The sequence below is a fragment of the Erythrolamprus reginae genome, chromosome 1, assembly GCF_031021105.1.
Source record: "Erythrolamprus reginae isolate rEryReg1 chromosome 1, rEryReg1.hap1, whole genome shotgun sequence".
Lineage (NCBI taxonomy): Eukaryota > Metazoa > Chordata > Lepidosauria > Squamata > Dipsadidae > Erythrolamprus > Erythrolamprus reginae.
In genome coordinates, this window is record NC_091950.1 from 56,703,149 (window position 1) to 56,723,269 (window position 20,121).

Consider the following 20,121-nt stretch of genomic DNA (forward strand, 5'->3'; position numbering starts at 1 on the left):
TCCAATTTCCTTCTATTTATGTGGATATCTGTAGCAAACTTTCCATCAATCCAACCAACATTTATGTTCTATTTTTAAAAGAGAAAGAATGGGAAGAGGGATAGGAAGGCACTTTGTGTGAATGATTAGATTGCTTCATCTATCAAGATTTCAGAATTAAAGCAGTTGGAAAACTGCCTGTTATAAGCATCAAGTCTTTTGTATGTTGGAATGTAAGGTGTAAGAAGAGCCATACTACCGTAGTTGAGGCCAAAGCCCGTATTCTAGTCTGGTATTTTGTGTCACCTAGTGGCTAATCTGATGTGCTTGAACAAGAGCAATAGTTTCTGGCCCCTAGCAACTGATCTTTAGACCAGTGTTTTTCAATCTTGGCAGTTGTAAGATGTATGAACTTCAACTCCAATAATTCCCCAGCCAATATGCTGGGGAAAATTGCCAAGATTGAAAAACACTGTTTTAGAGTTTATTACTTAAGATTTAGGAAGTACGATAGAATCATGAAGATTAGTATCTAATTAAAGATTAAATTGCCAACAATTTTATCACATTGCACATTGATGTCAGATGTCATCTGATTCTTTCTAATGAACAGGCAAAGTTATCCATCTGATAGGTAATGATTATCTTTTGAAAAATTCCTGTCCACATAATATAATATGGCTGCAAGTGTGCTTGAACTGATTCTGGTGTCTTTGCTGATTTTTGGAATGAGCGCTCTGCCTCCAAGCATGTTCTGTTTTTCTTCTGTCAATAGTAATTGGTGCTGGCTGCAGCCCAAAGGGCCTTTGCTCTGTAAGAATATTTTAATATACTTTTTCTGACCTCCATCTTTAAAATATCTGCAGGCTTTTCATCTGAAACCTGAATAAGCCAAGGGCAATGCACAATTATGACCAAGTCACTGCAGCAGTCAGTGCCAAAACTGCAGGAAGCAGAGGCAAATGCATTGGAGTTTTTTCTGCAGTAGAACCTGAGCTTTCTGGGAAAATTTTTGCTGCGTGTTGACAGAATGTGAACTGCCATGCCAGTTGCATGAGTTCCAGGCTATCAAAGCTGGCAAAAAGTATTTGTAGTTGAGCAGAGTTTCAGAAATATATTGAAGCTGAAGTGGTATTTCTACCCAGTTCTAAAAATCCAAACTACCAGTAACTTATTTTGCAAAGTCACTTTTTACCTGCTGAAACGATGTTCTGAATATATCCTTCCTGTCCAAGAGAAGTGATATTGGGTGGCCCTTTGGTGTTAGGAGAGGAAAAACTCTCAAGAGGAAAATATAAAGTACATCCATACTTTCTAAAAGTGCCAATGGCTACAGTGATATGTGGATATGTGCATTCATGCATCCGTATAATATAAAATAAGGCAGTCTCAGATAGGATAACAGTTTTCTATTTTCCTCTTTCCTCATCATTCTATTCTAATCTATGTTATGTCTGTTAAATTTTATGCGTGAAAGTAGGTTATCTCTAGGTACCGTTTTTAGAAAGTCATTTTTTGAGGGTGTTCTGATTTAATTTATTGGATTTGAGGGCGGCCTGACCCCAGATGACTCCAGGTGGCTCACAATATAACAAAAATAAAATACAACACAGTTACAGGGAGTCCATGAATTACAACCATTTGTTTACCGACCATTTGAAGTTACAACAGCAATGAAAAAAGTTAACTTATGAATGGGCTTCACATTTCTGGCCATTGCAGCATGCCCTTGGTCAGGTAGTCAAGATTCAAGCACTTGGCAACTGTATTTATAACCTTTGCATTTGTTCTTGGATCATTTACAACCTTTGTTCTGGAGTCATTTGTAACTTTCCCAGAGGGCATCCAACAAGTAGAGAGAATGTGGGAAGCCAAATTTGCTTAACTTGTGCGTGATTCACTTAACAATTGCAGTATTCGCTTTTAACAAACGTGGCACAATTTTCATAAATTGAAAATTGGGGGGGGGGCAACAGTCAAAGCCTCTCAGGCTAGATAGGGTTGGATTTAGTTACAGTAGTTGATATTGTTGCGTTGTTTTTATTCTTATTTAGAAACATAGAAACAGAAGTCTGACGGCAGAAAAAGACCTCCTGGTCCATCTAGTCTGCCCTTATACTATTTTCTGTATTTTATCTTAGGATGGATATGTGTTTATCCCAGGCATGTTCAAATTCAGTTACTGTGGATTTATCTACCACGTTTGCTGGAAGTTTGTTCCAAGGATCTACTACTCTTTCAGTAAAATAATATTTTCTCATGTTGCTTTTGATCTTTCCCCCAACTAACTTCAGATTGTGTCCCCTTGTTCTTGTGTTCACTTTCCTATTAAAAACATTTCCCTCCTGGACCTTATTTAACCCTTTAATATATTTAAATGTTTCGATCATGTCCCCCCTTTTCCTTCTGTCCTCCAGACTATACAGATTGAGTTCATTAAGTCTTTCTTGATACGTTTTATGCTTAAGACCTTCCACCATTCTTGTAGCCCGTCTTTGGACCCGTTCAATTTTGTCAATATCTTTTTGTAGGTGAGGTCTCCAGAACTGAACACAGTATTCAAAATGTGGTCTCACCAGCATTCTATATAGCGGGATCATAATCTCCCTCTTCCTGCTTGTTATGCCTCTAGCTATGCAGCCAAGCATCCTACTTGCTTTCCCTACCGCCTGACTGCACTGTTTAATAATTTAATAATTGTGTACTTAAAATGGGCAGTCCTATAACTTCAGTGTGAAAAAATAAATGCTGCACAGAACATACATAAGTACTAATCTTTCCTAATTGCAGTAGTGTCTTCATCTGTTTCTAGTTTTTAAGAATTGACCTGCTAAAAAGGAAACAGTTGGTTTTCTTACTTTAAAATCACTAAAGAAAATGCAGACAGAATGAGACGTGTTTGTCAAAACAATCTAGTCTCTCGGCTGTGTGCTTCTAAAACAGTTCTGTCAGATCTTTGCAGTACTGAATGTTGCTTGATCATAATTTGCCGTGCTTGGTTAATAAACTGGAAGTCCTTGGTGTCTCTAGAGATTTCATCTGTTAGGTTTCTTCCTTTGTCTGCCATTTATTTGTGTACAAAGCTGTTAATTTGTACTAAGAACTATTTCTCAAAATGACAGGATCTGAATTAATAAGCTATGCTCATATTGAGAGAAGCAAGTCAATATGTTAGCAACAGCACCATATTTATTAGGTTTTTGTCATCATAACTTTGAAAAAATAGACTGCTGTTTGTACTTCAGTAAGGTGCCTATTAATGCAAGAATAGCCTGTCCCTTCTTATTTTCTTTTTATAGTTGTTGTATGATATAATTTAAAATAAAGAAACAAAAGCAAATGCACATCCCTAATTAATTTAACTATATTAAGCAGCTTTAAATTTCACTAAGTAATATATGAACTGGATTGTCCTTTTTGTATGGAATAAGGCTAGACAAATGTGAGCTTTTGACAGTTACATCATTCACTGTTCTGGTTAGAAGATAACATTTTCCACTTAGAGCCATTTTAATGAGAAGAGCAGTAAGAAAAATAATAATTTTAATCTCTTTCCTCCAGCAGCAGTGTATGTACATCAAGATAATCCATGAAAAATCCTTTAAAGGAATTTAAGTAACTGCAATAGCAGGGCAACAGGTGGCCCTTAACAGTCCTTGGAGCATCCTTTGGCCGTGGCAGTTTCTTTCATTTTAAACTACTGTAGGAAACAGAAGAAAATGAAAATAAAATTGGCAGATTCACTGCTTTTGAAGGGCAGGGCTGTCAAATTTGTGGCTCGTATCTCGTGTTGCCCACGCCTGGTTTAGCAAAGGGGGGGAAGTCCCGATATGTCATGTGATGATGCCATGATGATGCAAATATGACGCTGCTGGTCTACAGTGATTGGAACCTTGGGTAGAATTAACTATACCTCATAAGTCAGTAGCTTTTAAAAAAAGAAATAATTAACTTGAATACCAGGACAAGGCAAACCAATGCAGGGTCACAAAGAGTTCTTTTATTTTATTTGAAAACAAATTTAATGTAAAAACAAAAAAGCTTAATGTATATTGGACATCTCATGTGGAACGTTTTGTAAGGATTGATTATCTTGATAATGAAATGTAATTCAGGAATTAGACCATTAGCTTGGAACTTGTCCTATTGCCACATGTAAGACTGAAGTCAGTAGGGATTGTAAAAATAGATAGTGCTTGGTTAATAACCTTATATTCAGCATCTATCTGAAGTTGCAACTATGCTGAACAAGTGTTATTTATGACCAGTCTTCAAGCTCTGGTAATCTTGATACCCTTGATCACAATTTGGGGACTTGGCAACCAGCTTGCACTTACAAAAATTACAGTGTTACATGATCTGTATTTGAGATCTTCCCTTCCAGCTTAACACAAGCAAAATTAATGGGGAAGCCCTCAGGGGAGGTTGCAAATTGCTCCCACCACTTTTTATCCTAAAGAGTCCCACTATGGAGTCCAAGATCACAGCCACAGCCCCCTTTCCCCTGACCAGCATCAACCCCCTCTCCAGACTGCAAACACTTGCAACAGCACCCATGCCCACTTCACTCCATTATATTCACCTACAAATCAATCTGTTTATGAACCACACAGAACTTGTGATTTCCTACCAGCTTCCCTACTGACCTTGTGGAAGCCAGCGGGAAAATTGCAAACTGTGATAATCTGAGATCCTTGCTTAATGACCTGCAGTCCAGACTTAATTATGGCAATGGGGCTGCTCAGATAGTTGTCATTAAGTGATGCAGTCACATCAAGGGACATTGCATTTAACCCTGCTGTGCTATTCGGGTCGTATGTGATCCGAAGCCAAGTTTGAGTCCCTGTAAAAAATTTTCCCTGCATATCTGAAACTTGAAATTTCATGACTTTTCATCATTTCAGGGGTTCTCTCTATGAGAATTTTTTTTGGGGGGTGGGGTGTTTCTTGCTGAAAAAAAAACCCCTCCCTAATGTTATGTTCCGGGTCACATACGATCCGGACTGAAAACTCTTCATTTGAAGTGCTTATGTTTGGTCAATTTGAAAACTTTTTTCACTTGGAAAGTAGTCTGAACATTTCTGCACACAATGATATGAAAATTGAAATGAAAAAAGTAATTCTTATTGGTTTATTTTGCTGATATAATGCATGCCCCCCCCCGTTTTTGTGAAAGTTTTTTCAATTTATGGATAGTTTTGCTTGCAAAATGCATTCTATTTTACTTGAGTTGGTGTGGGATTGGTAGCTTGAACATTTCTGAATATAAGAAAAATATAAAGGAACTGAAAAAAATGATTCTTACTGGTTTTTTAACATCAGAAATAAGCCCCTCGGCTGCTTGCAACCATTTTCACTTTTTATTTTTTTATGCTCCAAATCCGAAATATTCTTTAAAATCTTAGGCATTCATTTACTCAATTTAACAATGCTGATCATCAAAAAATAATTTTGGGGTGGTGGCTAATTGTTTTCTGGGCAAAAAAAAATCATAACTTGGAGTCTGTTTCTGTTCGTATATGACCGGACCAAAAATATTTTTTTTAGGTACTTGAATTTGATCTTCTTGAAAACTTTTTCAACTGGAAAACTAGTTTGAACATTTATGAACATAATGATATGAAAATTGAACTGGAAAAATTGAGATTTATATTTTTATTTTGATCAAAAAGCCCCTCCCCCCATCCTTTCTGAATTTCGTGTCAATTTATATTTTTTTAAGGCTACAAATCCCTAAGGAATTTCCCCCCAAAAGGTTTGATATACTAAATTGAACAATCCTGAACATAAGAAAAATATAAATGAACTGAAAAAAAATGGTCCTTATTGGTTTATTTTTGCCACAAAAGGGCCACCCCCCCCCCCCGGCCTTGCTGTGTGCCATTATTGTCACTTTTTATACATATTTGTCTAGAAATATTTGGAAAATCCTTTTGAAAATCAACCACATTGTAGCCAGATAACTAATTTTATGAAAGAAATCCATTTTACTAAAAAAAAGTATGTAAGTTTGAAATTAACAGCATAATTTTTATATAAATTGAAATAACTTTATGTGCAAAATAAACCAATATGCATCAATTTTTCCAGTCCAATTTTCATATCATTATGTTCAGAAATGTTCAAGCTACTCCCACACCAACTTTAGCAAAATAGAATGCATTCTGCTAGCAAAACTATCCATAAAGTGAAGACTATTTCACAGAAACTGGGGGGGGGGGCATGCATTATATCAGCAAAATAAACCAATAAGATTTACTTTTCTCATTTCAATTTTCATATCATTGTGTGCAGAAATGTTCAAGCTACCAATCCCACACCAACTTTAGTAAAATAGAATGGATTTTGCAAGCAAAACTATCCATAAATTGAAAAAACTTTCACAAAAATGGGGGGGGAGGCACATTTATGTGCAAAATAAACCAATAAGGATTAATTTTTTCAGTTCAATTTTCATTCCATTGTGTGCAGAAATGTTCAAACTTGTTTCCAGGTGAAAAAAGCTTTCAAAAAGACCAAATATAAGTACCTAAAATGATCAATTTGCAGTCCGGGTCAAATAGACCCGGGAACATAACATTAGGGAGTTTTTTCGAATAGCACAGCAGGGTTGACTGCACACTAATCCCAATGATCATCTTTGAGTGACGACTACCTGTGACTGCTATATTAAAGATGCATATATGTTAGTTACCTTTTTTGAGCATTTGCAATATTTTGGGGTATTTCCTTTTTCTTTTGATCAGTATCATTACAGTATCATTAATTTTAAGATGATATTATACTGTTAATACTGCTAGTGCATAGTTTTCCTTTATTAATTGGTTTAATGTATTAAAATGAAGACTAAAGCAGAAATGTTTTTCTTGAAATATAACTTTCATTCCCTCGCATCCACTCTTTCCCTTTTATGCTGTGGTTTTTCTTATCTCTCCCCCCAAAAAGTTAAGTGTTGCTACTGGCAATTAAATAGTTGCTCACTTCTGTTTTAGTGAAAGAAAGTATAATTGAGAGCAGCAACAAATATACTGCTCAAAAAAATAAAGGGAACACTTAAACAACAGAATATAACTCCTAGTAAATCAAACTTCTGTGAAATCAAACTGTCCACTTAGAAAGCAACACTGATTGACAATCAATTTCATTTTGTTGTCAGCACATTCAACTTTGTACAGAACAAAGTATTCAATGAGAATACTTCATTCATTGAGATCTAGGATGTGTTATTTGAGTGTTCCCTTAATTTTTTTGAGCAGTGTATTTTTGAAGAATGAATTTTGGAAGATCTAGGCTTGATGTTACTGTTACAGTTATGTGTCCTGCTGTGCAAAATGTGTTTTGTACACAAAATATGTTAGTAACGGTTTGAGATTTTAAAAGGAAATAATCATTCTTTTTGAAAATGATATTTAACAATGATATTTAACAGACCTCCTATGAAGGAGAGAGACAAGGCATTCAGAAAGTGAACTTAATTGAGTAAACTGTCCCTGGTTATCTATAATGCAACCTACAGTTTTTAACATCTAAAAATGATTTCGAATTTGGGTGAGCAATTATTTAGGCAAGTTTGCAAATGACATCAAATAATTCAATATGGATGGTAAAACGTTCCTTTCCATGGATCTAGTATTCTATACCAGAAGTTAATGATATTTTATACTTGAGGCAGATAATGTTATTAGACATGGAAACTTGATAAAATAATTCAGTCATGCATGTAATTAGAACAAAGTTATAAAAATTATTTAGCTGGTCTTGCCAACAAGTTACGGCAATATTGGTTGTGTTAACATGAATTTCTAGCACAATTTTTCTGAATACAATAATCAACACATTTTACCTTTCTCTCCACATTTCTCTTATAATTAATTTGCATACTTTTATCCTTATTGTTCAGAATTAAAAAGTATATTCCAGAACATTCCAATTATATTCCAACTATGCTGCTCAAAAAAATAAAGGCAACACTCAAATAACACATCCTACATCTGAATGAATGAAATATTCTCATTGAATACTTTATTCTGTGGAAAGTCGAATGTTGCTTCCTAAGTGCATAATTTAATTTCACAGAAGTTTGATTTATTTGGAGTTATATTGTGTTGTTTAAGTATTCCCTTTATTTTTTGAGCAGTGTATAACTGGATAGATGCAGACAGATTTATTTGGGATTCATTGTTTAATTTGGGCAAGTATTACACAGAGTGAGATGAGAGAGGGATAGAAGGGAGAAAAGGAACTGGTTATTGAGAAGTTATCTGACTGATTTATTCTTGAGAGTTTCCCTTCTTTCCCAAAAAGTTAAATTAATTTTTTAAAAATCTAGTTTCACCTGTGGAGTCCTTGATATTCTCTGAGCTAGGTTGTTTGCTAGGCTGTAGGTTTGAACTCCGAGCTTGTTAATTTGGTTGCAAATGTTTCATCACCATTTGTGGAAACATCATCAATGTGCTCTTCTGTCAGAACATAGGTATTTAAATACGTTTTTATGAGATGCAAATTACTCTGTTGTTTGTTTGGAGGTTGTTTGCTTTCAGACATTTCATTGACCAACTGGGTAACATTAATGCTGGTGCGATTGGGATTTGCACCCTGTTTATATACAGTAGCTCACCTGCCCATGTTGGCAGGATGGTGTTTTTTTTTTAAAATAATGGGTTTTTAGATATTTTAAAAATATTAGATCTGTTTATTATACTGTTTTATTGTTGTTGTGAGCCGCCCCGAGTCTGCCGAGAGGGGTGGCATACAAATCTAATTAATAATAATAATAATAATAATAATAATAACAACAACAACAACAACAATAATGGTGGGTTTTTTCCCTTATATGGTAGTTCTTTTTTGGTAGAAAGCAGAAATCTTCCCCCTTCCATCCCCAACAAACATTATCAATATTAACAACTTATCACCATTTCTTAAACCAAACATTTCTTCATTCCTTATTTTCATTGGGGCTTAGGTAGATATTGTCTACCTAACCTAACCTGTAGTAATCTCCCACCTGTTGGCAAAAAGAGCCAATCTACCACCAATGGGAAGATTGGGCATGGGTTCATTTCGCCCGACAGAAGGGGTGGCATCCTCAGCCTCAAAATGACTACCTGTATGGCCTACACCTGCCAATCTTATCCTGAGGCTGTCATTGTCTCAGCCCATACTAACCAGGAAGTTTGAGGGTAGCTTGATCCCTGGTTGGGGCCCGGAAGTGTGAAAAATGGCCAAACGAACGAACCAGAACGAACCAGAAATTTGGAAAAATGGGCTTCTGGTTTACCCATTGTGCTGTTTTTCTCACTCCAGAGGCTGCAGGGAAGTTTCCTGAAGCCCCAGAGTGCAAAAAACAGCCAAACAACCAAACTGGAAGTATAGAAAAATGGATTTCCATTTTGCCCGTTGTGCTGATTTTTGCACCGGGACTTCAGGAAGCTTTCTTGAAGCCTCTGGAGTGTGAATAACAGCAAAACGGGCAAACTGGAAGTCAGTTTTTCCGAACTGCCAGTTTGGATGTTCCAAGCTTCAGTGAGGCCTGTGTACATGCATGGAGGCAGGGGGTTATACGCATGTGCAGGAGGCAGCATGTAGGGGGATGTACATGCATTGGGGAACAACACCTTTTGGCACACGAACCAAAAAAGGTTCACCATCACTGATCTATAGCTAAATATGAGAGAGAGAGAAATAGAGAGAGAAATAGAGAAATAGATTACTAACTAGTGTTTTAAAGAATGTGTGTATTCTGAGCCAAATATAATGGATATAGATTTGATTGTGGAAGCATATTGTAGAACAATACAGTAGAACAAATAAGTAATCTCTAGGACAGTTTGAGCAATTGTATACTCATGATTTGTACAAAAGTAAAACATGATTTGGTGATATATGTGACAGTTTTATTTGTGAAATTGTATTTAATCTCATTTGTTAATTTTAAAGCAATCTTTTATTTTAAAGTACCGATATGTTAAAGTATTTGTGTTGGCATAACACCCTAAGCCTAACTCTTTGGTTTTTTGCATGCATTATATATGTGTGTGTGTGTGTGTGTGTGTGTGTGTGTGTGTGTATGTATGTATGTATGTATGTATGTATGTATGTGTGTATATATATATATATATATATATTCCTTAACCACTAGACCAAACTCTCTCTCTCTTTAATCGTATAATAACTTTTATCCAGGTACAGTACTTTGTAGAACTGAACTATAAAACCCTGTCACCTTTTTTGTTTTAATTCTGAGAAATATCAAATCATCTTCTATTCAAAGGAAGCTTGACACAAACATTAATTAGAATTTCTTGTAATAATAGCCAATTAACTATGACCATGTAGCAGCATCAGTGCTAAAAAAATGTTTTAATAGAATCTGTCCAATTTAATGACTTTAAGTTAAGTTTTTCTATAGTCAGGAAACATTTGGCACACTGCACAAATCCATGTTTTATTGCTGATAAGAGAATGTTAGCTTGTCCACATATATATGTAAATTATATTTAAGTGCCCCACACTCAAATTTGCACATTATATAATAATCTTTTAGCCGTATTATCCACTCAGTCTTTGCTGAAAGCTTTTTGTTTTGTGTCATATTTATTTTGTTTGTTTTTCTGCCAAAATGTTTATACATTTTGAAGGTTATATATTGCAGCTACCGTATATTATACTGCTGTCAATGGCTTCTGTCTACATGGTTTGTAGAGTATGCACATTTAAAGCAACACCTTTTTATGTATCCATAAACCCTAGATATTAGGACTGCATAACTCATGAACTTTTATAGGTACACTTTCATTCATTTGCCCAAATAGGTCATGATGTGAAATTAATCTTCAAAAATGATTAGATTGTGCATTAACTTTGTTGTTAGAGTAAAACGTGTTCACTTACAGCTGCATCAGTAAGAAAACGTGTTACAAATAGTATACCTAAATCATTACAATATTCATCTAATCAATTGGAAAGATAGTAATATTATGTTTACAATTTTTCAGAAATGGGGAACAAGCTCCTACTTGAACTATGTCTTAACTTCTATCATGGGTTATGGAATTGTGCGCTGATGAGCCAAGAAGTGGAGTGCTCAAGTGACTAAAGAAGATGGGTGCTAATGCTTCAAACTATCCTCATTCGTGTTCCCCAAGGGTAGGGGGAAATTCTCAGGCACAACAGACGTTCATAGGTAGGTATTTCTGTTTCTCCATTTAAAATGTTTACATTGTATATCCAGGCCATATGTTGTTTGTAATCATTGGATACCATGTCTAACTCAAACGCGGTGTTGATTTAATTTATATTAAGCAGCAGTTCGTGTGGTTAATCTATCATATATTGAAAGTTCTGATCCCTTGCAAAGGATACTTATGAACAGATGAGAGGACATGGATAATTCTATCTCATTTGGTTAAATGTGAAAGAAGCCAAACACATGCTGGGGAAACCTTAACTTTTTTCTACAACAATGGGGGGTGGGGGGTGGCCAAAGCCAAAGCGGCATGCTCAGCTGGGGAATACCGAATCCCAGCCATCTGGACACACTGGGTCAGAACCACCCTGGAGGGGTAGGGGTGAAGAGATGTACCATTGGTGGACTGGTGGGGTAGCAGACACCTCCCCACCAGGGAACTGACATAAACCTCTCGGTCAGCGGCTGCAGAAGATGCTTTGTCATTAGCCTTGCGGCCACAAACAAACTGAGAGAACTGGAAAGATTGGGAGTCATCTGGGCAACAAGATTGAAGAATTGGTACTGGAGAATGGAAGGAAACAGAAGTTGTTGAGTGTCTGGTTGATTTGAAGACAAGAAGAAATTAAGAATTTAAAAGGGGGACAAAAGTTTTTTTCTTAAAATGGATAGAGCTCCTATCTAGTCAACTGGAAGATCATAGAGGTGCTAAGAGAAATGGATTAAAAGCCCAATTTTATTTGTACAAATATTCATTTGTAATAACATGAGGATGATATTGGAGAACCAAAAAGCTGAAGGGAGCATTTAACGACTTAAAATATAAAGAAATAAATAGTGTGTTTAAAGTGAGAGAAATATCTAGCTAGTGGAAAACACCATCTGCTGACCGGAAGAATATTACAACAAAACTGTAGGAACATTTGTCTGTGTATCTTGACAGTTGCTGACCTTGAAATTATCTTAAAGTTTAGACAACTTGTTATTGTGTTAAAAAGCACATATTGGACTTGCTCAGATTGGAATAAACTTTACCTAAAAGAAAATATTATAAAAGGCGGCGGAAGTTGGTTTATACTAACAATTGAGACTGAGCTCAAGCTTTTTGGATTTGTGAACAGTGATTTTGGTGATATAAAGGCAAGTGATTTTGAAGAATTTGTTGGACTTTAGAAAGAATTGGGTGAACATTTTAAAAAATGCATTTTGGGACTTGGAGTTGGAACAGAAATGGGGAACGACCAGATGTCAATAAACACTTTGAAGTCATGATGGTAGCAAATGAAAATGCAAAGAATGAAGAACAAGAAGGAAATAAAGGAGAGAAGGAATTAGAAAAAGAAAAGAAGATTGGGATCTTTGATGATAAAAAGAATAAGGACATTGAAAATGAAGGTCAGATTAATGACTATATTAGAATTTATAATAATTACACTGGGATTCACAGTGACAAAAAAAGCCAAGGGGAAAATATTGGTATTAGAGGAAACAACTTAAAAAGAAGGGGGAAACAAGGAGAAGAGGTTAAGAGGAATTGAAAGTAGACACATGCAAATAATATATTTAAAGGGAAAAAAGAAGTTTGGGAGAAAAGAAATGTTAGTATAAAAGTAAAAGGAAGAAAAAGAAGAAGCTAAGAAAAGGGAAGTGGAAGGGAGATGTCTATTAAATAAAAAAGTGGAAAAATCAAAAGGAAATACCATATTTTTCGCTCTATAAGACGCACCTGCTGATAAGACGCACCTAGATTTTAGAGGAGGAAAATAGAAAAAAAATATTTTGAGCCAAAAAGGGGAGAGGAAGAGAGGAAGGAGTGAAAGAAGGGAGTGAGGGAGGAAAGAAGGGAGGAAGGAAAAGGAAAGCAAGAAATGGAGGGAGGAAAGGAAGGAAGGAAAGAAAGAAAGGGGGAAGGGACAGGAACAGAGGAAGGAAGCAAGGAAACTTATGAAAGGGGAGAGTAAGAGAGGAAGGACTGGAGGGAGGGAGGGAAGAAGGTAGGAAGGAGAAAGAAAAGAAGAAATAGAGGAAGGGAAGGTAAAAAAGAGAAAGAAAAAGAGCAAGAAAGAGAAAGAAAGAAAATGAAAGAGAAAGAAAAATAGAGAGGGGGAATGAAAGAAATGGAAGGAGGGAAGGAAGGAGAGAAAGCAAGAGAAAGAAAGAAAGCAAGAGAAAGAAAAAAGAATGAAAGAGCAAGAGAGAAAGAGAAAAAGAAAGAAAGAAAGGCAACTTCAAAGAAAGGCTCACTGAGCATCTCTCTCTCTCTCTTTCTATCCCTCTTTCTTTCTCTTCCTTTCTCTCTCTCCTCTTCCTTTATCTCCTCTCTCTCCCTCCCTCTCTCTTTCTCTCCCCCCTCTCTCCCCCTTTCCCTCTCTCTTTCTCTCTCTCTCTCTTGCTATCTCTCCCCCCTCTCCCTCTCTCTCCCCCCTCTCCCCCCTTTCCCTCTCTCTTTCTCTCTCTCCCTCTCTTGCTATCTCTCCCCCCTCTCCCACTCTCTTTCTCCCTCTCTTTCTCTCTCTCCCCCTCTCTCTTTCTCTCTCTCCCCCCCTCTTTCTCTCTCTTCTTCTCACTTTCTCTCTCTTGTTTTCTTTCTGTCTGGGCAGATGGCTGTGCTGACCGGAGAAGCGAGCGATCCGGGAGTCCGGGACTGTGTGGCTTTGCGCCATGAAGAGGAAATGGCTCCGGCAGCAGAGAAAAGTCGGCCGTATTCTCTTCATGGCGCAAAGCCACACAGTCCCGGACTCCCGGATTGCTCGCCCAAGGCAGGAGGCGGCGGAGGAGGAGAGGGGGCGGATCGCGCCCCAAGGCAGAAGGCAGCAACGTTGGAGAGGGGGCAGATTGCGCCCCAAGGCAGGAGGAGGCAGCGGAGGAGAGGAGGCAGATTGCGCCCCAAGGCAGGAGGTGGCAGAGGAGGAGAGGAGGCGGATCGGGCGGGCAATAGGGCAGCGTGGAGAAGCCAGGGGCCCATTTGGCCGGAGGCACCGTGGGGAGGCAGGGGCGGCCGCGGCTCCCTTTACTCCTACTGCCACACCTCCCCGCCCCCACCCACCTCCCCGTGGGCTGGCAGGGGGATGGGGAGCCCGTGGAAAAGGGCGTGCACGGGTGTATTTGGGGGTGCGCGCAGCTTACGGGGAACGGTGGGCCAGGCAGCAGCTAGCCAGCCAGCCCGCGGGATGGCGCTTCCGAGTTCGCAGCCTCCCCCCCCCCCCCTCCCTGCCTGCATCTTCGCTCCATAAGACGGGGCTGATTTTTCAGCCTACTTTGGGAGGAAAAAAACTGCGTCTTATGGAGCGAAAAATACGGTAGATGATTGAGAGTGGAAAACCAGATAATCTTTTTATCTTAAACTTACTGTATTATATTTAATTTTGATAATTAATATTAATGAGGTATAAGCTTTGATTAAATAAGCAATATAACTATTTAATTAAAAGATCTTTTCTATAAGTTTACAATTTTATATTAGATTAATGCAAGACTGGCTGTATTAAATTAAATTTTAGTCCAACCATTGGAACAATGTATAAATTGTATGATTACTATTTCTCTATATAAAACTTGCTTGATATAGGATTTGTATAATCCACAAACCTGATGTAATATTGTAAGAATTTTAATGATTACTGATGTTATTAGAGCAACATAAGATGTTAAAGTGAATAACTAACAATTAAAATGTTTATTTTTATTGGGCATTTAAAAATGATAGAAATAAGAAAAAAATGATGATGAGTAACGATATTAAGGAAGGGGAGGAAGCAATTAGGCTCAGAATTAAAAGGCATGAGAAATAATAACTAACTTGTAAAGTTAAACCTAGCAATTAATTTGGAATAAAAATTGAATTAATGGGTGGTAGGCCCAGCAGTCAGAGAAAGGCAAAGAGAAAGGAAAAGGAAGTAGAATGGTGAAGGGAGAGGAGAAGGAGTGGAAAGAAATAGAAGGGAGAGAGAAGGAGTAAGAAGGTAGAAGGAGGGGATGAGGACAGAGGGAGGGGAGTGTAACGGAAAGAAGAAAAACAGACTGATAAATAAGAGTCAAAAATAGGTTCAAAATAAGATATTGATCTTTGACTGAATTAAAATAAACAATGTGAGAAAGGATGCATATTTTAGAAATAGTCAAGTCTGGAACTTATCTAACGGGCAGCTTTCAAAATATTATTGGCTCAGAAAAATGTAACATTAAAAGTGTTCAGAATTTCAGAGCTAATTCTCTCAAGGCTTTTAAAAATGTCTCTGTTTGTTACCACAAAAAGACAAACTGGAGCAGATGGGGTGATATTTAACCACTGGAATTGTTGCTTCTGTGGGTTTGAATGTTGATTTCAAATTTAGAATGATGTTCTCAAGCTATGCTAGCAATAAAAACTTGATATAAGTAAAATTTTGACATAATGTAACATTGTGAAGATAACAGTTCTAAGGGCAAGATTGCTGGAGATAAATCTTAAGCATTAACTGTCAGGAGTTCCATTGAAACCTCAATTATTTTAATACTTGAATCTTCAAATAAATTATGTTCTATGGTCCCTTTGTTCACTTTATTTGGAATATTTTAAAATCATCTGTCTTAATCATGTTAAAGATTGATCAATTCTGATCAGGGTTTAAACTGTTTAACAAAATGAATCTTTTCGAATATACAGTGGTACCTCAAGATACGAACAACTCGTGATACGAACCCGGGGTTCAGAAAAATTTTGCCTCTTCATACGAACTTTTTTCGAGTTACGAACCGGCGTTCGGAGACTGCTGGGAAGCCCGTGGCTGTTTTAAAAGGTGACAGCCGGGCGGTGGGGCTTCCCAGAAGCCTCCCGAACGCCGGTTCGTAACTCGAACAAAGTTCGTAAGAAGAGGCAAAATTTTTCTGAACCCTGGGTTCGGTTCGGGAGGTTGCTGGGAAGCCCCTCAGCCCGGCTGTCACCTTTTAAAACAGCCGCGCCGCTTCCCAGCTGTCTCCCGAAGCCGAACGCGGAAGTTCGGCTTTGGCGTTCGGGTTCAGGAGACAGCTGGGAAGCGGCGTGACTGTTTTAAAAGGTCGCAGCCGGCCTGGGGGGCTTCCCAGCACCCCCCGAACCCCGAACCCGGGTTCGGGGGGGTGCTGGGAAGCCCCCCAGGCCGGCTGCGACCTTTTAAAAGAGCCGCGCCGCTTCCCAGCTGTCTCCCGAAGCCGAACGCCAAAGCCGAACTTCTGCGTTTGGCGTTCGGAGACAGCTGGGAAGCCGCGCTGCTGTTTTAAAAGGTCGCAGCCGGCCTGGGGGGCTTCCCAGCACACCCCGAACCCCGAACACGGGTTCGGGGGGGTGCTGGGAAGCCCCCCAGGCTGGCTGTCACCTTTTAAAACAGCCGCGCGGCTTCCCAGCAGTCGCCGAAAGCCATTTTTTTGCGGGGTTTTTTTTGGTTGCACGGATTAATTGACTTTACATTGTTTCCTATGGGAAACAATGTTTCGTCTTACGAACCTTTCGTCTTACAAACCTCCTCCTTGCACCAATTAAGTTCGTATCATGAGGTATTACTGTATAGGTTTATGGGCCTTGGTTAAGTATTAAAGCTAAATAGCAAAAAGGATTTTTACAAAGTAAAATATATTTGTTTTTCTTGCTCTATATTTATATTCTCATTTATAGTAAAACTTTATTTTAATATACATTGCTCAAAAAATAAAGGGAACACTTAAACAACACAATATAAATCCAACTAAATCAAACTTTTGTGAAATCAAACTGTCCACTTAAGAAGCAACACTGATTGGCAATCAATTTCACATGCTGTTGTGCATATTCAACTTTGTACAGAACAAAGTATTCAATGAGAACATTTAATTCATTCAGATCTAGGACGTGTTATTTGAGTGTTCCCTTTATTATTTTGAGCAATATATTAATTATTATTTTTTCTATGTTGTCTTTCATTTACATTTTCACTTAAATTGTATAAGATAACTCGACTCTATGACTAGATGAGCAAATGATTAAACATTTATGTTGAAAAAGTGTGCCCAAGGTTGTATAACACTTAATCTCTACAGTAGCTTATAGGTCTAGAAGAGAGGAAATCTGGTGCAAGAAACCTTAAAAAGAGTACAGTATGTCATAGCCTTTGCTAATATATTAAAATTCTGTGCATATTTGGCCAGGTCTGTAATGCATTTGCAAAATTACAAAGGAATCAGCAAGGAAAAGTCAAGGGAAGAACTTCAAACTATATGGTGTTAATTTATATCAGACATTGCTGTAATTAGAATAAATACAGTTAAATGTACATCAGACTAAATTTTGCCACAGGGCTGGAAATGTTTTAAAATGTCAGATTTACAGCCATAGATATCATATGCCAAATTTTCAAGAAGGTCAAATAAAAAGAAAGAATAATCAAGATTTGTAAAATAATGAGAAACGTGGGCAAAATTCAGTAATTGTGTAAGTTGTATTTGAATGTGTTTTTCCTTGCAAATCTTAAAAGATATGTTAGTGTATTAGCTTTTCCCAACTGGCAAACAAGATTAATCCACAAAAATGGAAGAATGAAAGACATGGGATAGACAAAAATAGTAAAACCACAGGAATGCAGCTAGGATTTTTCCAGTCAGTTACATATTCCAGATGAAAAATAAATGATCCAGGCCATTTTTTTATATGTGAAAAAAGAGAAAAATTGTTTATAATTTTTAAAAGAATTTTTTTTTCATATAACCATTTTGACTTAAAATCAGTTCCTGGAATACTGCCATCATTATTTTGGTTAAGAGAAAGAAGTAGAAACAAAAAGAAGTAGGGTAAATAAATATTTTATTTCTCAAAATCTCAATGTATTGCAAATTAGTGCTAAATAAAAGTTTTGGGTCTTGACAGTTGAAAACTACCAGTACTGATTCCTGTGTGTTTGTTGGTTTGGATAGATATAGGTAGTCAAATTAGCTTTTTCACTAATTTTCTGTATGCAGAATTTTCTTTATAACTACATTTTGCTAGTTTATTGTAAACTATTCTGAACATTTTCAGATGTTCCATATAATAGTTTAAACTCCCATCAATGTATTTCACTTTTAACACCCTAATTCTGAACTTTAGGCAGTTTCTTTTTCTTCTTCTTCTTTCAGGAACATCATCCTATTCCCATCAAGGTTATGGCTATGAATCTAAACTTTATAGCCTTGAGCATGGCCACGAGAAACCTCAAGATAAGAAAAAGAAAAGTTCTGGCCTTGCTACCCTCAAAAAGAAGTTTATTAAGCGCCGAAAGTCTAACCGGTCTGCTGATCACGCCAAGCAGATGCGCGAACTCCTCTCCGGCTGGGATGTCAGGGATGTCAATGCTTTAGTGGAAGAATATGAGGGTACGTCAGCCTTAAAAGAGCTTTCTCTGCAAGCGAGTTTGGCAAGACCGGAAGCCAGGATGCTGCAGAAAGACATGGCTGAATTGTATGAGTTTAAATACTGCACCGATGTTGATCTAATATTTCAAGAGACTTGCTTCCCTGTGCATCGTGCAATTTTGGCTGCAAGGTGCCCATTTTTTAAGACCCTCCTTTCTTCCTCACCAGAATATGGTGCAGAGATTGTAATGGATATCAACACAGCTGGCATCGACCTGCCCATGTTTTCTGCTTTGCTACACTACCTTTACACAGGTGAATTTGGGATGGAAGATTCGAGGTTTCAGAACGTTGACATTCTCATGCAACTTAGTGAAGAATTTGGAACACCAAATTCTCTAGATGTTGACATGCGAGGGCTGTTGGATTACATGTGCTATTATGATGTGGTTCTCAGTTTTTCATCCGACTCTGAACTTGTTGAAGCTTATGGCGGAAGTCAGAGCTGCTTAGATGAGGAGCTCAGAGCACACAAAGCTATTATTTCATCGCGCTCACCTTTCTTCCGGCATCTACTACAGCGGAGGATACGAACTGGAGAAGAAATTACAGATCGAACACTAAGGACTCCAACACGGATTATACTAGATGAGTCCATCATACCGAAAAAATATGTGAGGGTAATTTTAAACTGTATGTATACAGATGTGGTGGACCTCTCCATTTTGCACAGCAGTCCCTCAGTAGGGAGTCTAAGTGAGGTCCAGGCTCTTGTAGCAGGAAAAACCAGCATGACAAAGGCTGAAGAAGCTATGGAACTGTACCACATAGCACTTTTCCTGGAATTCAGTATGCTTGCACAAGGTAAATAATTATTTTATTCCTTTAATAACACACTGCAGTGTTTAAATTTGAATGGATTTTTAAAATTTCTTCTTGTAAAATATGTTTCTTGATGGTTCCTACTTTTCTTTTTTTAGGCACGATTTCTGAAATTATCCTGCTCTGGCATTATTATTAGCTTCATGTAATTTTAGTCAATTAACTATATATTTTTCAGAATAAATTACTGAACAGAGCTATATTTAATGAGGTTTACTTCCATGATGTGTGTGTGCGTGCACACGTACGTTTGTGTATGTGTATCATATAAGTTGCAGGTGGCTATAAATTATTTCATGGAAAAACCTTGTTATTGATGCATGGGGGAACTACACTAGTCACCATGTTAGAGATATTCCTCCTTTTGTAAGTTATGATCAACATAACAGTACATCAATTATCAATGATGTACTATTTTACAAAAAAACTGGCTCCTAACTTGATTGATCTCTTCAACCGAGCAGAAAATACTATAACTGCATTAGGAATGGTTACTTTATATAGCAAAATTAGAATATCGTGCAAAAGTTCATTTATTTCAGTAATGCAACTTAAAAGGTGAAATGTAATATATGAGAAAGACTCATTACATGCAAGGCAAGATAGTTCAAGCCAATATTTGTCATAATTGTGATGATGGGCAGTAACGGGTTCAGCCAGTATTGGGCAATACAGCATCACGGTAGCGGAAATGCAGCTCCAGCTGACCGGCAGGCAGGCGGATGTGAGATTCGGCTTCTGCGCATTCGCCAGAA

At 37.5% G+C, this 20,121-nt stretch overlaps 1 protein-coding gene across 1 annotated transcript in view; it reads left to right on the plus strand.

Annotated features, from left to right (window-relative positions):
* Positions 1-20,121, plus strand: part of BTBD7 (BTB domain containing 7) — a 79,758-nt gene that overhangs the window by 6,534 nt on the left and 53,103 nt on the right. The window contains exons 2-3 of the mRNA XM_070752966.1: positions 10,977-11,164; positions 18,269-19,348. Of these exons, the coding sequence (XP_070609067.1) occupies positions 11,083-11,164; positions 18,269-19,348 (1,162 nt within the window). The 5' untranslated portion in view covers positions 10,977-11,082. The remainder of the gene's footprint in view (positions 1-10,976; positions 11,165-18,268; positions 19,349-20,121) is intronic.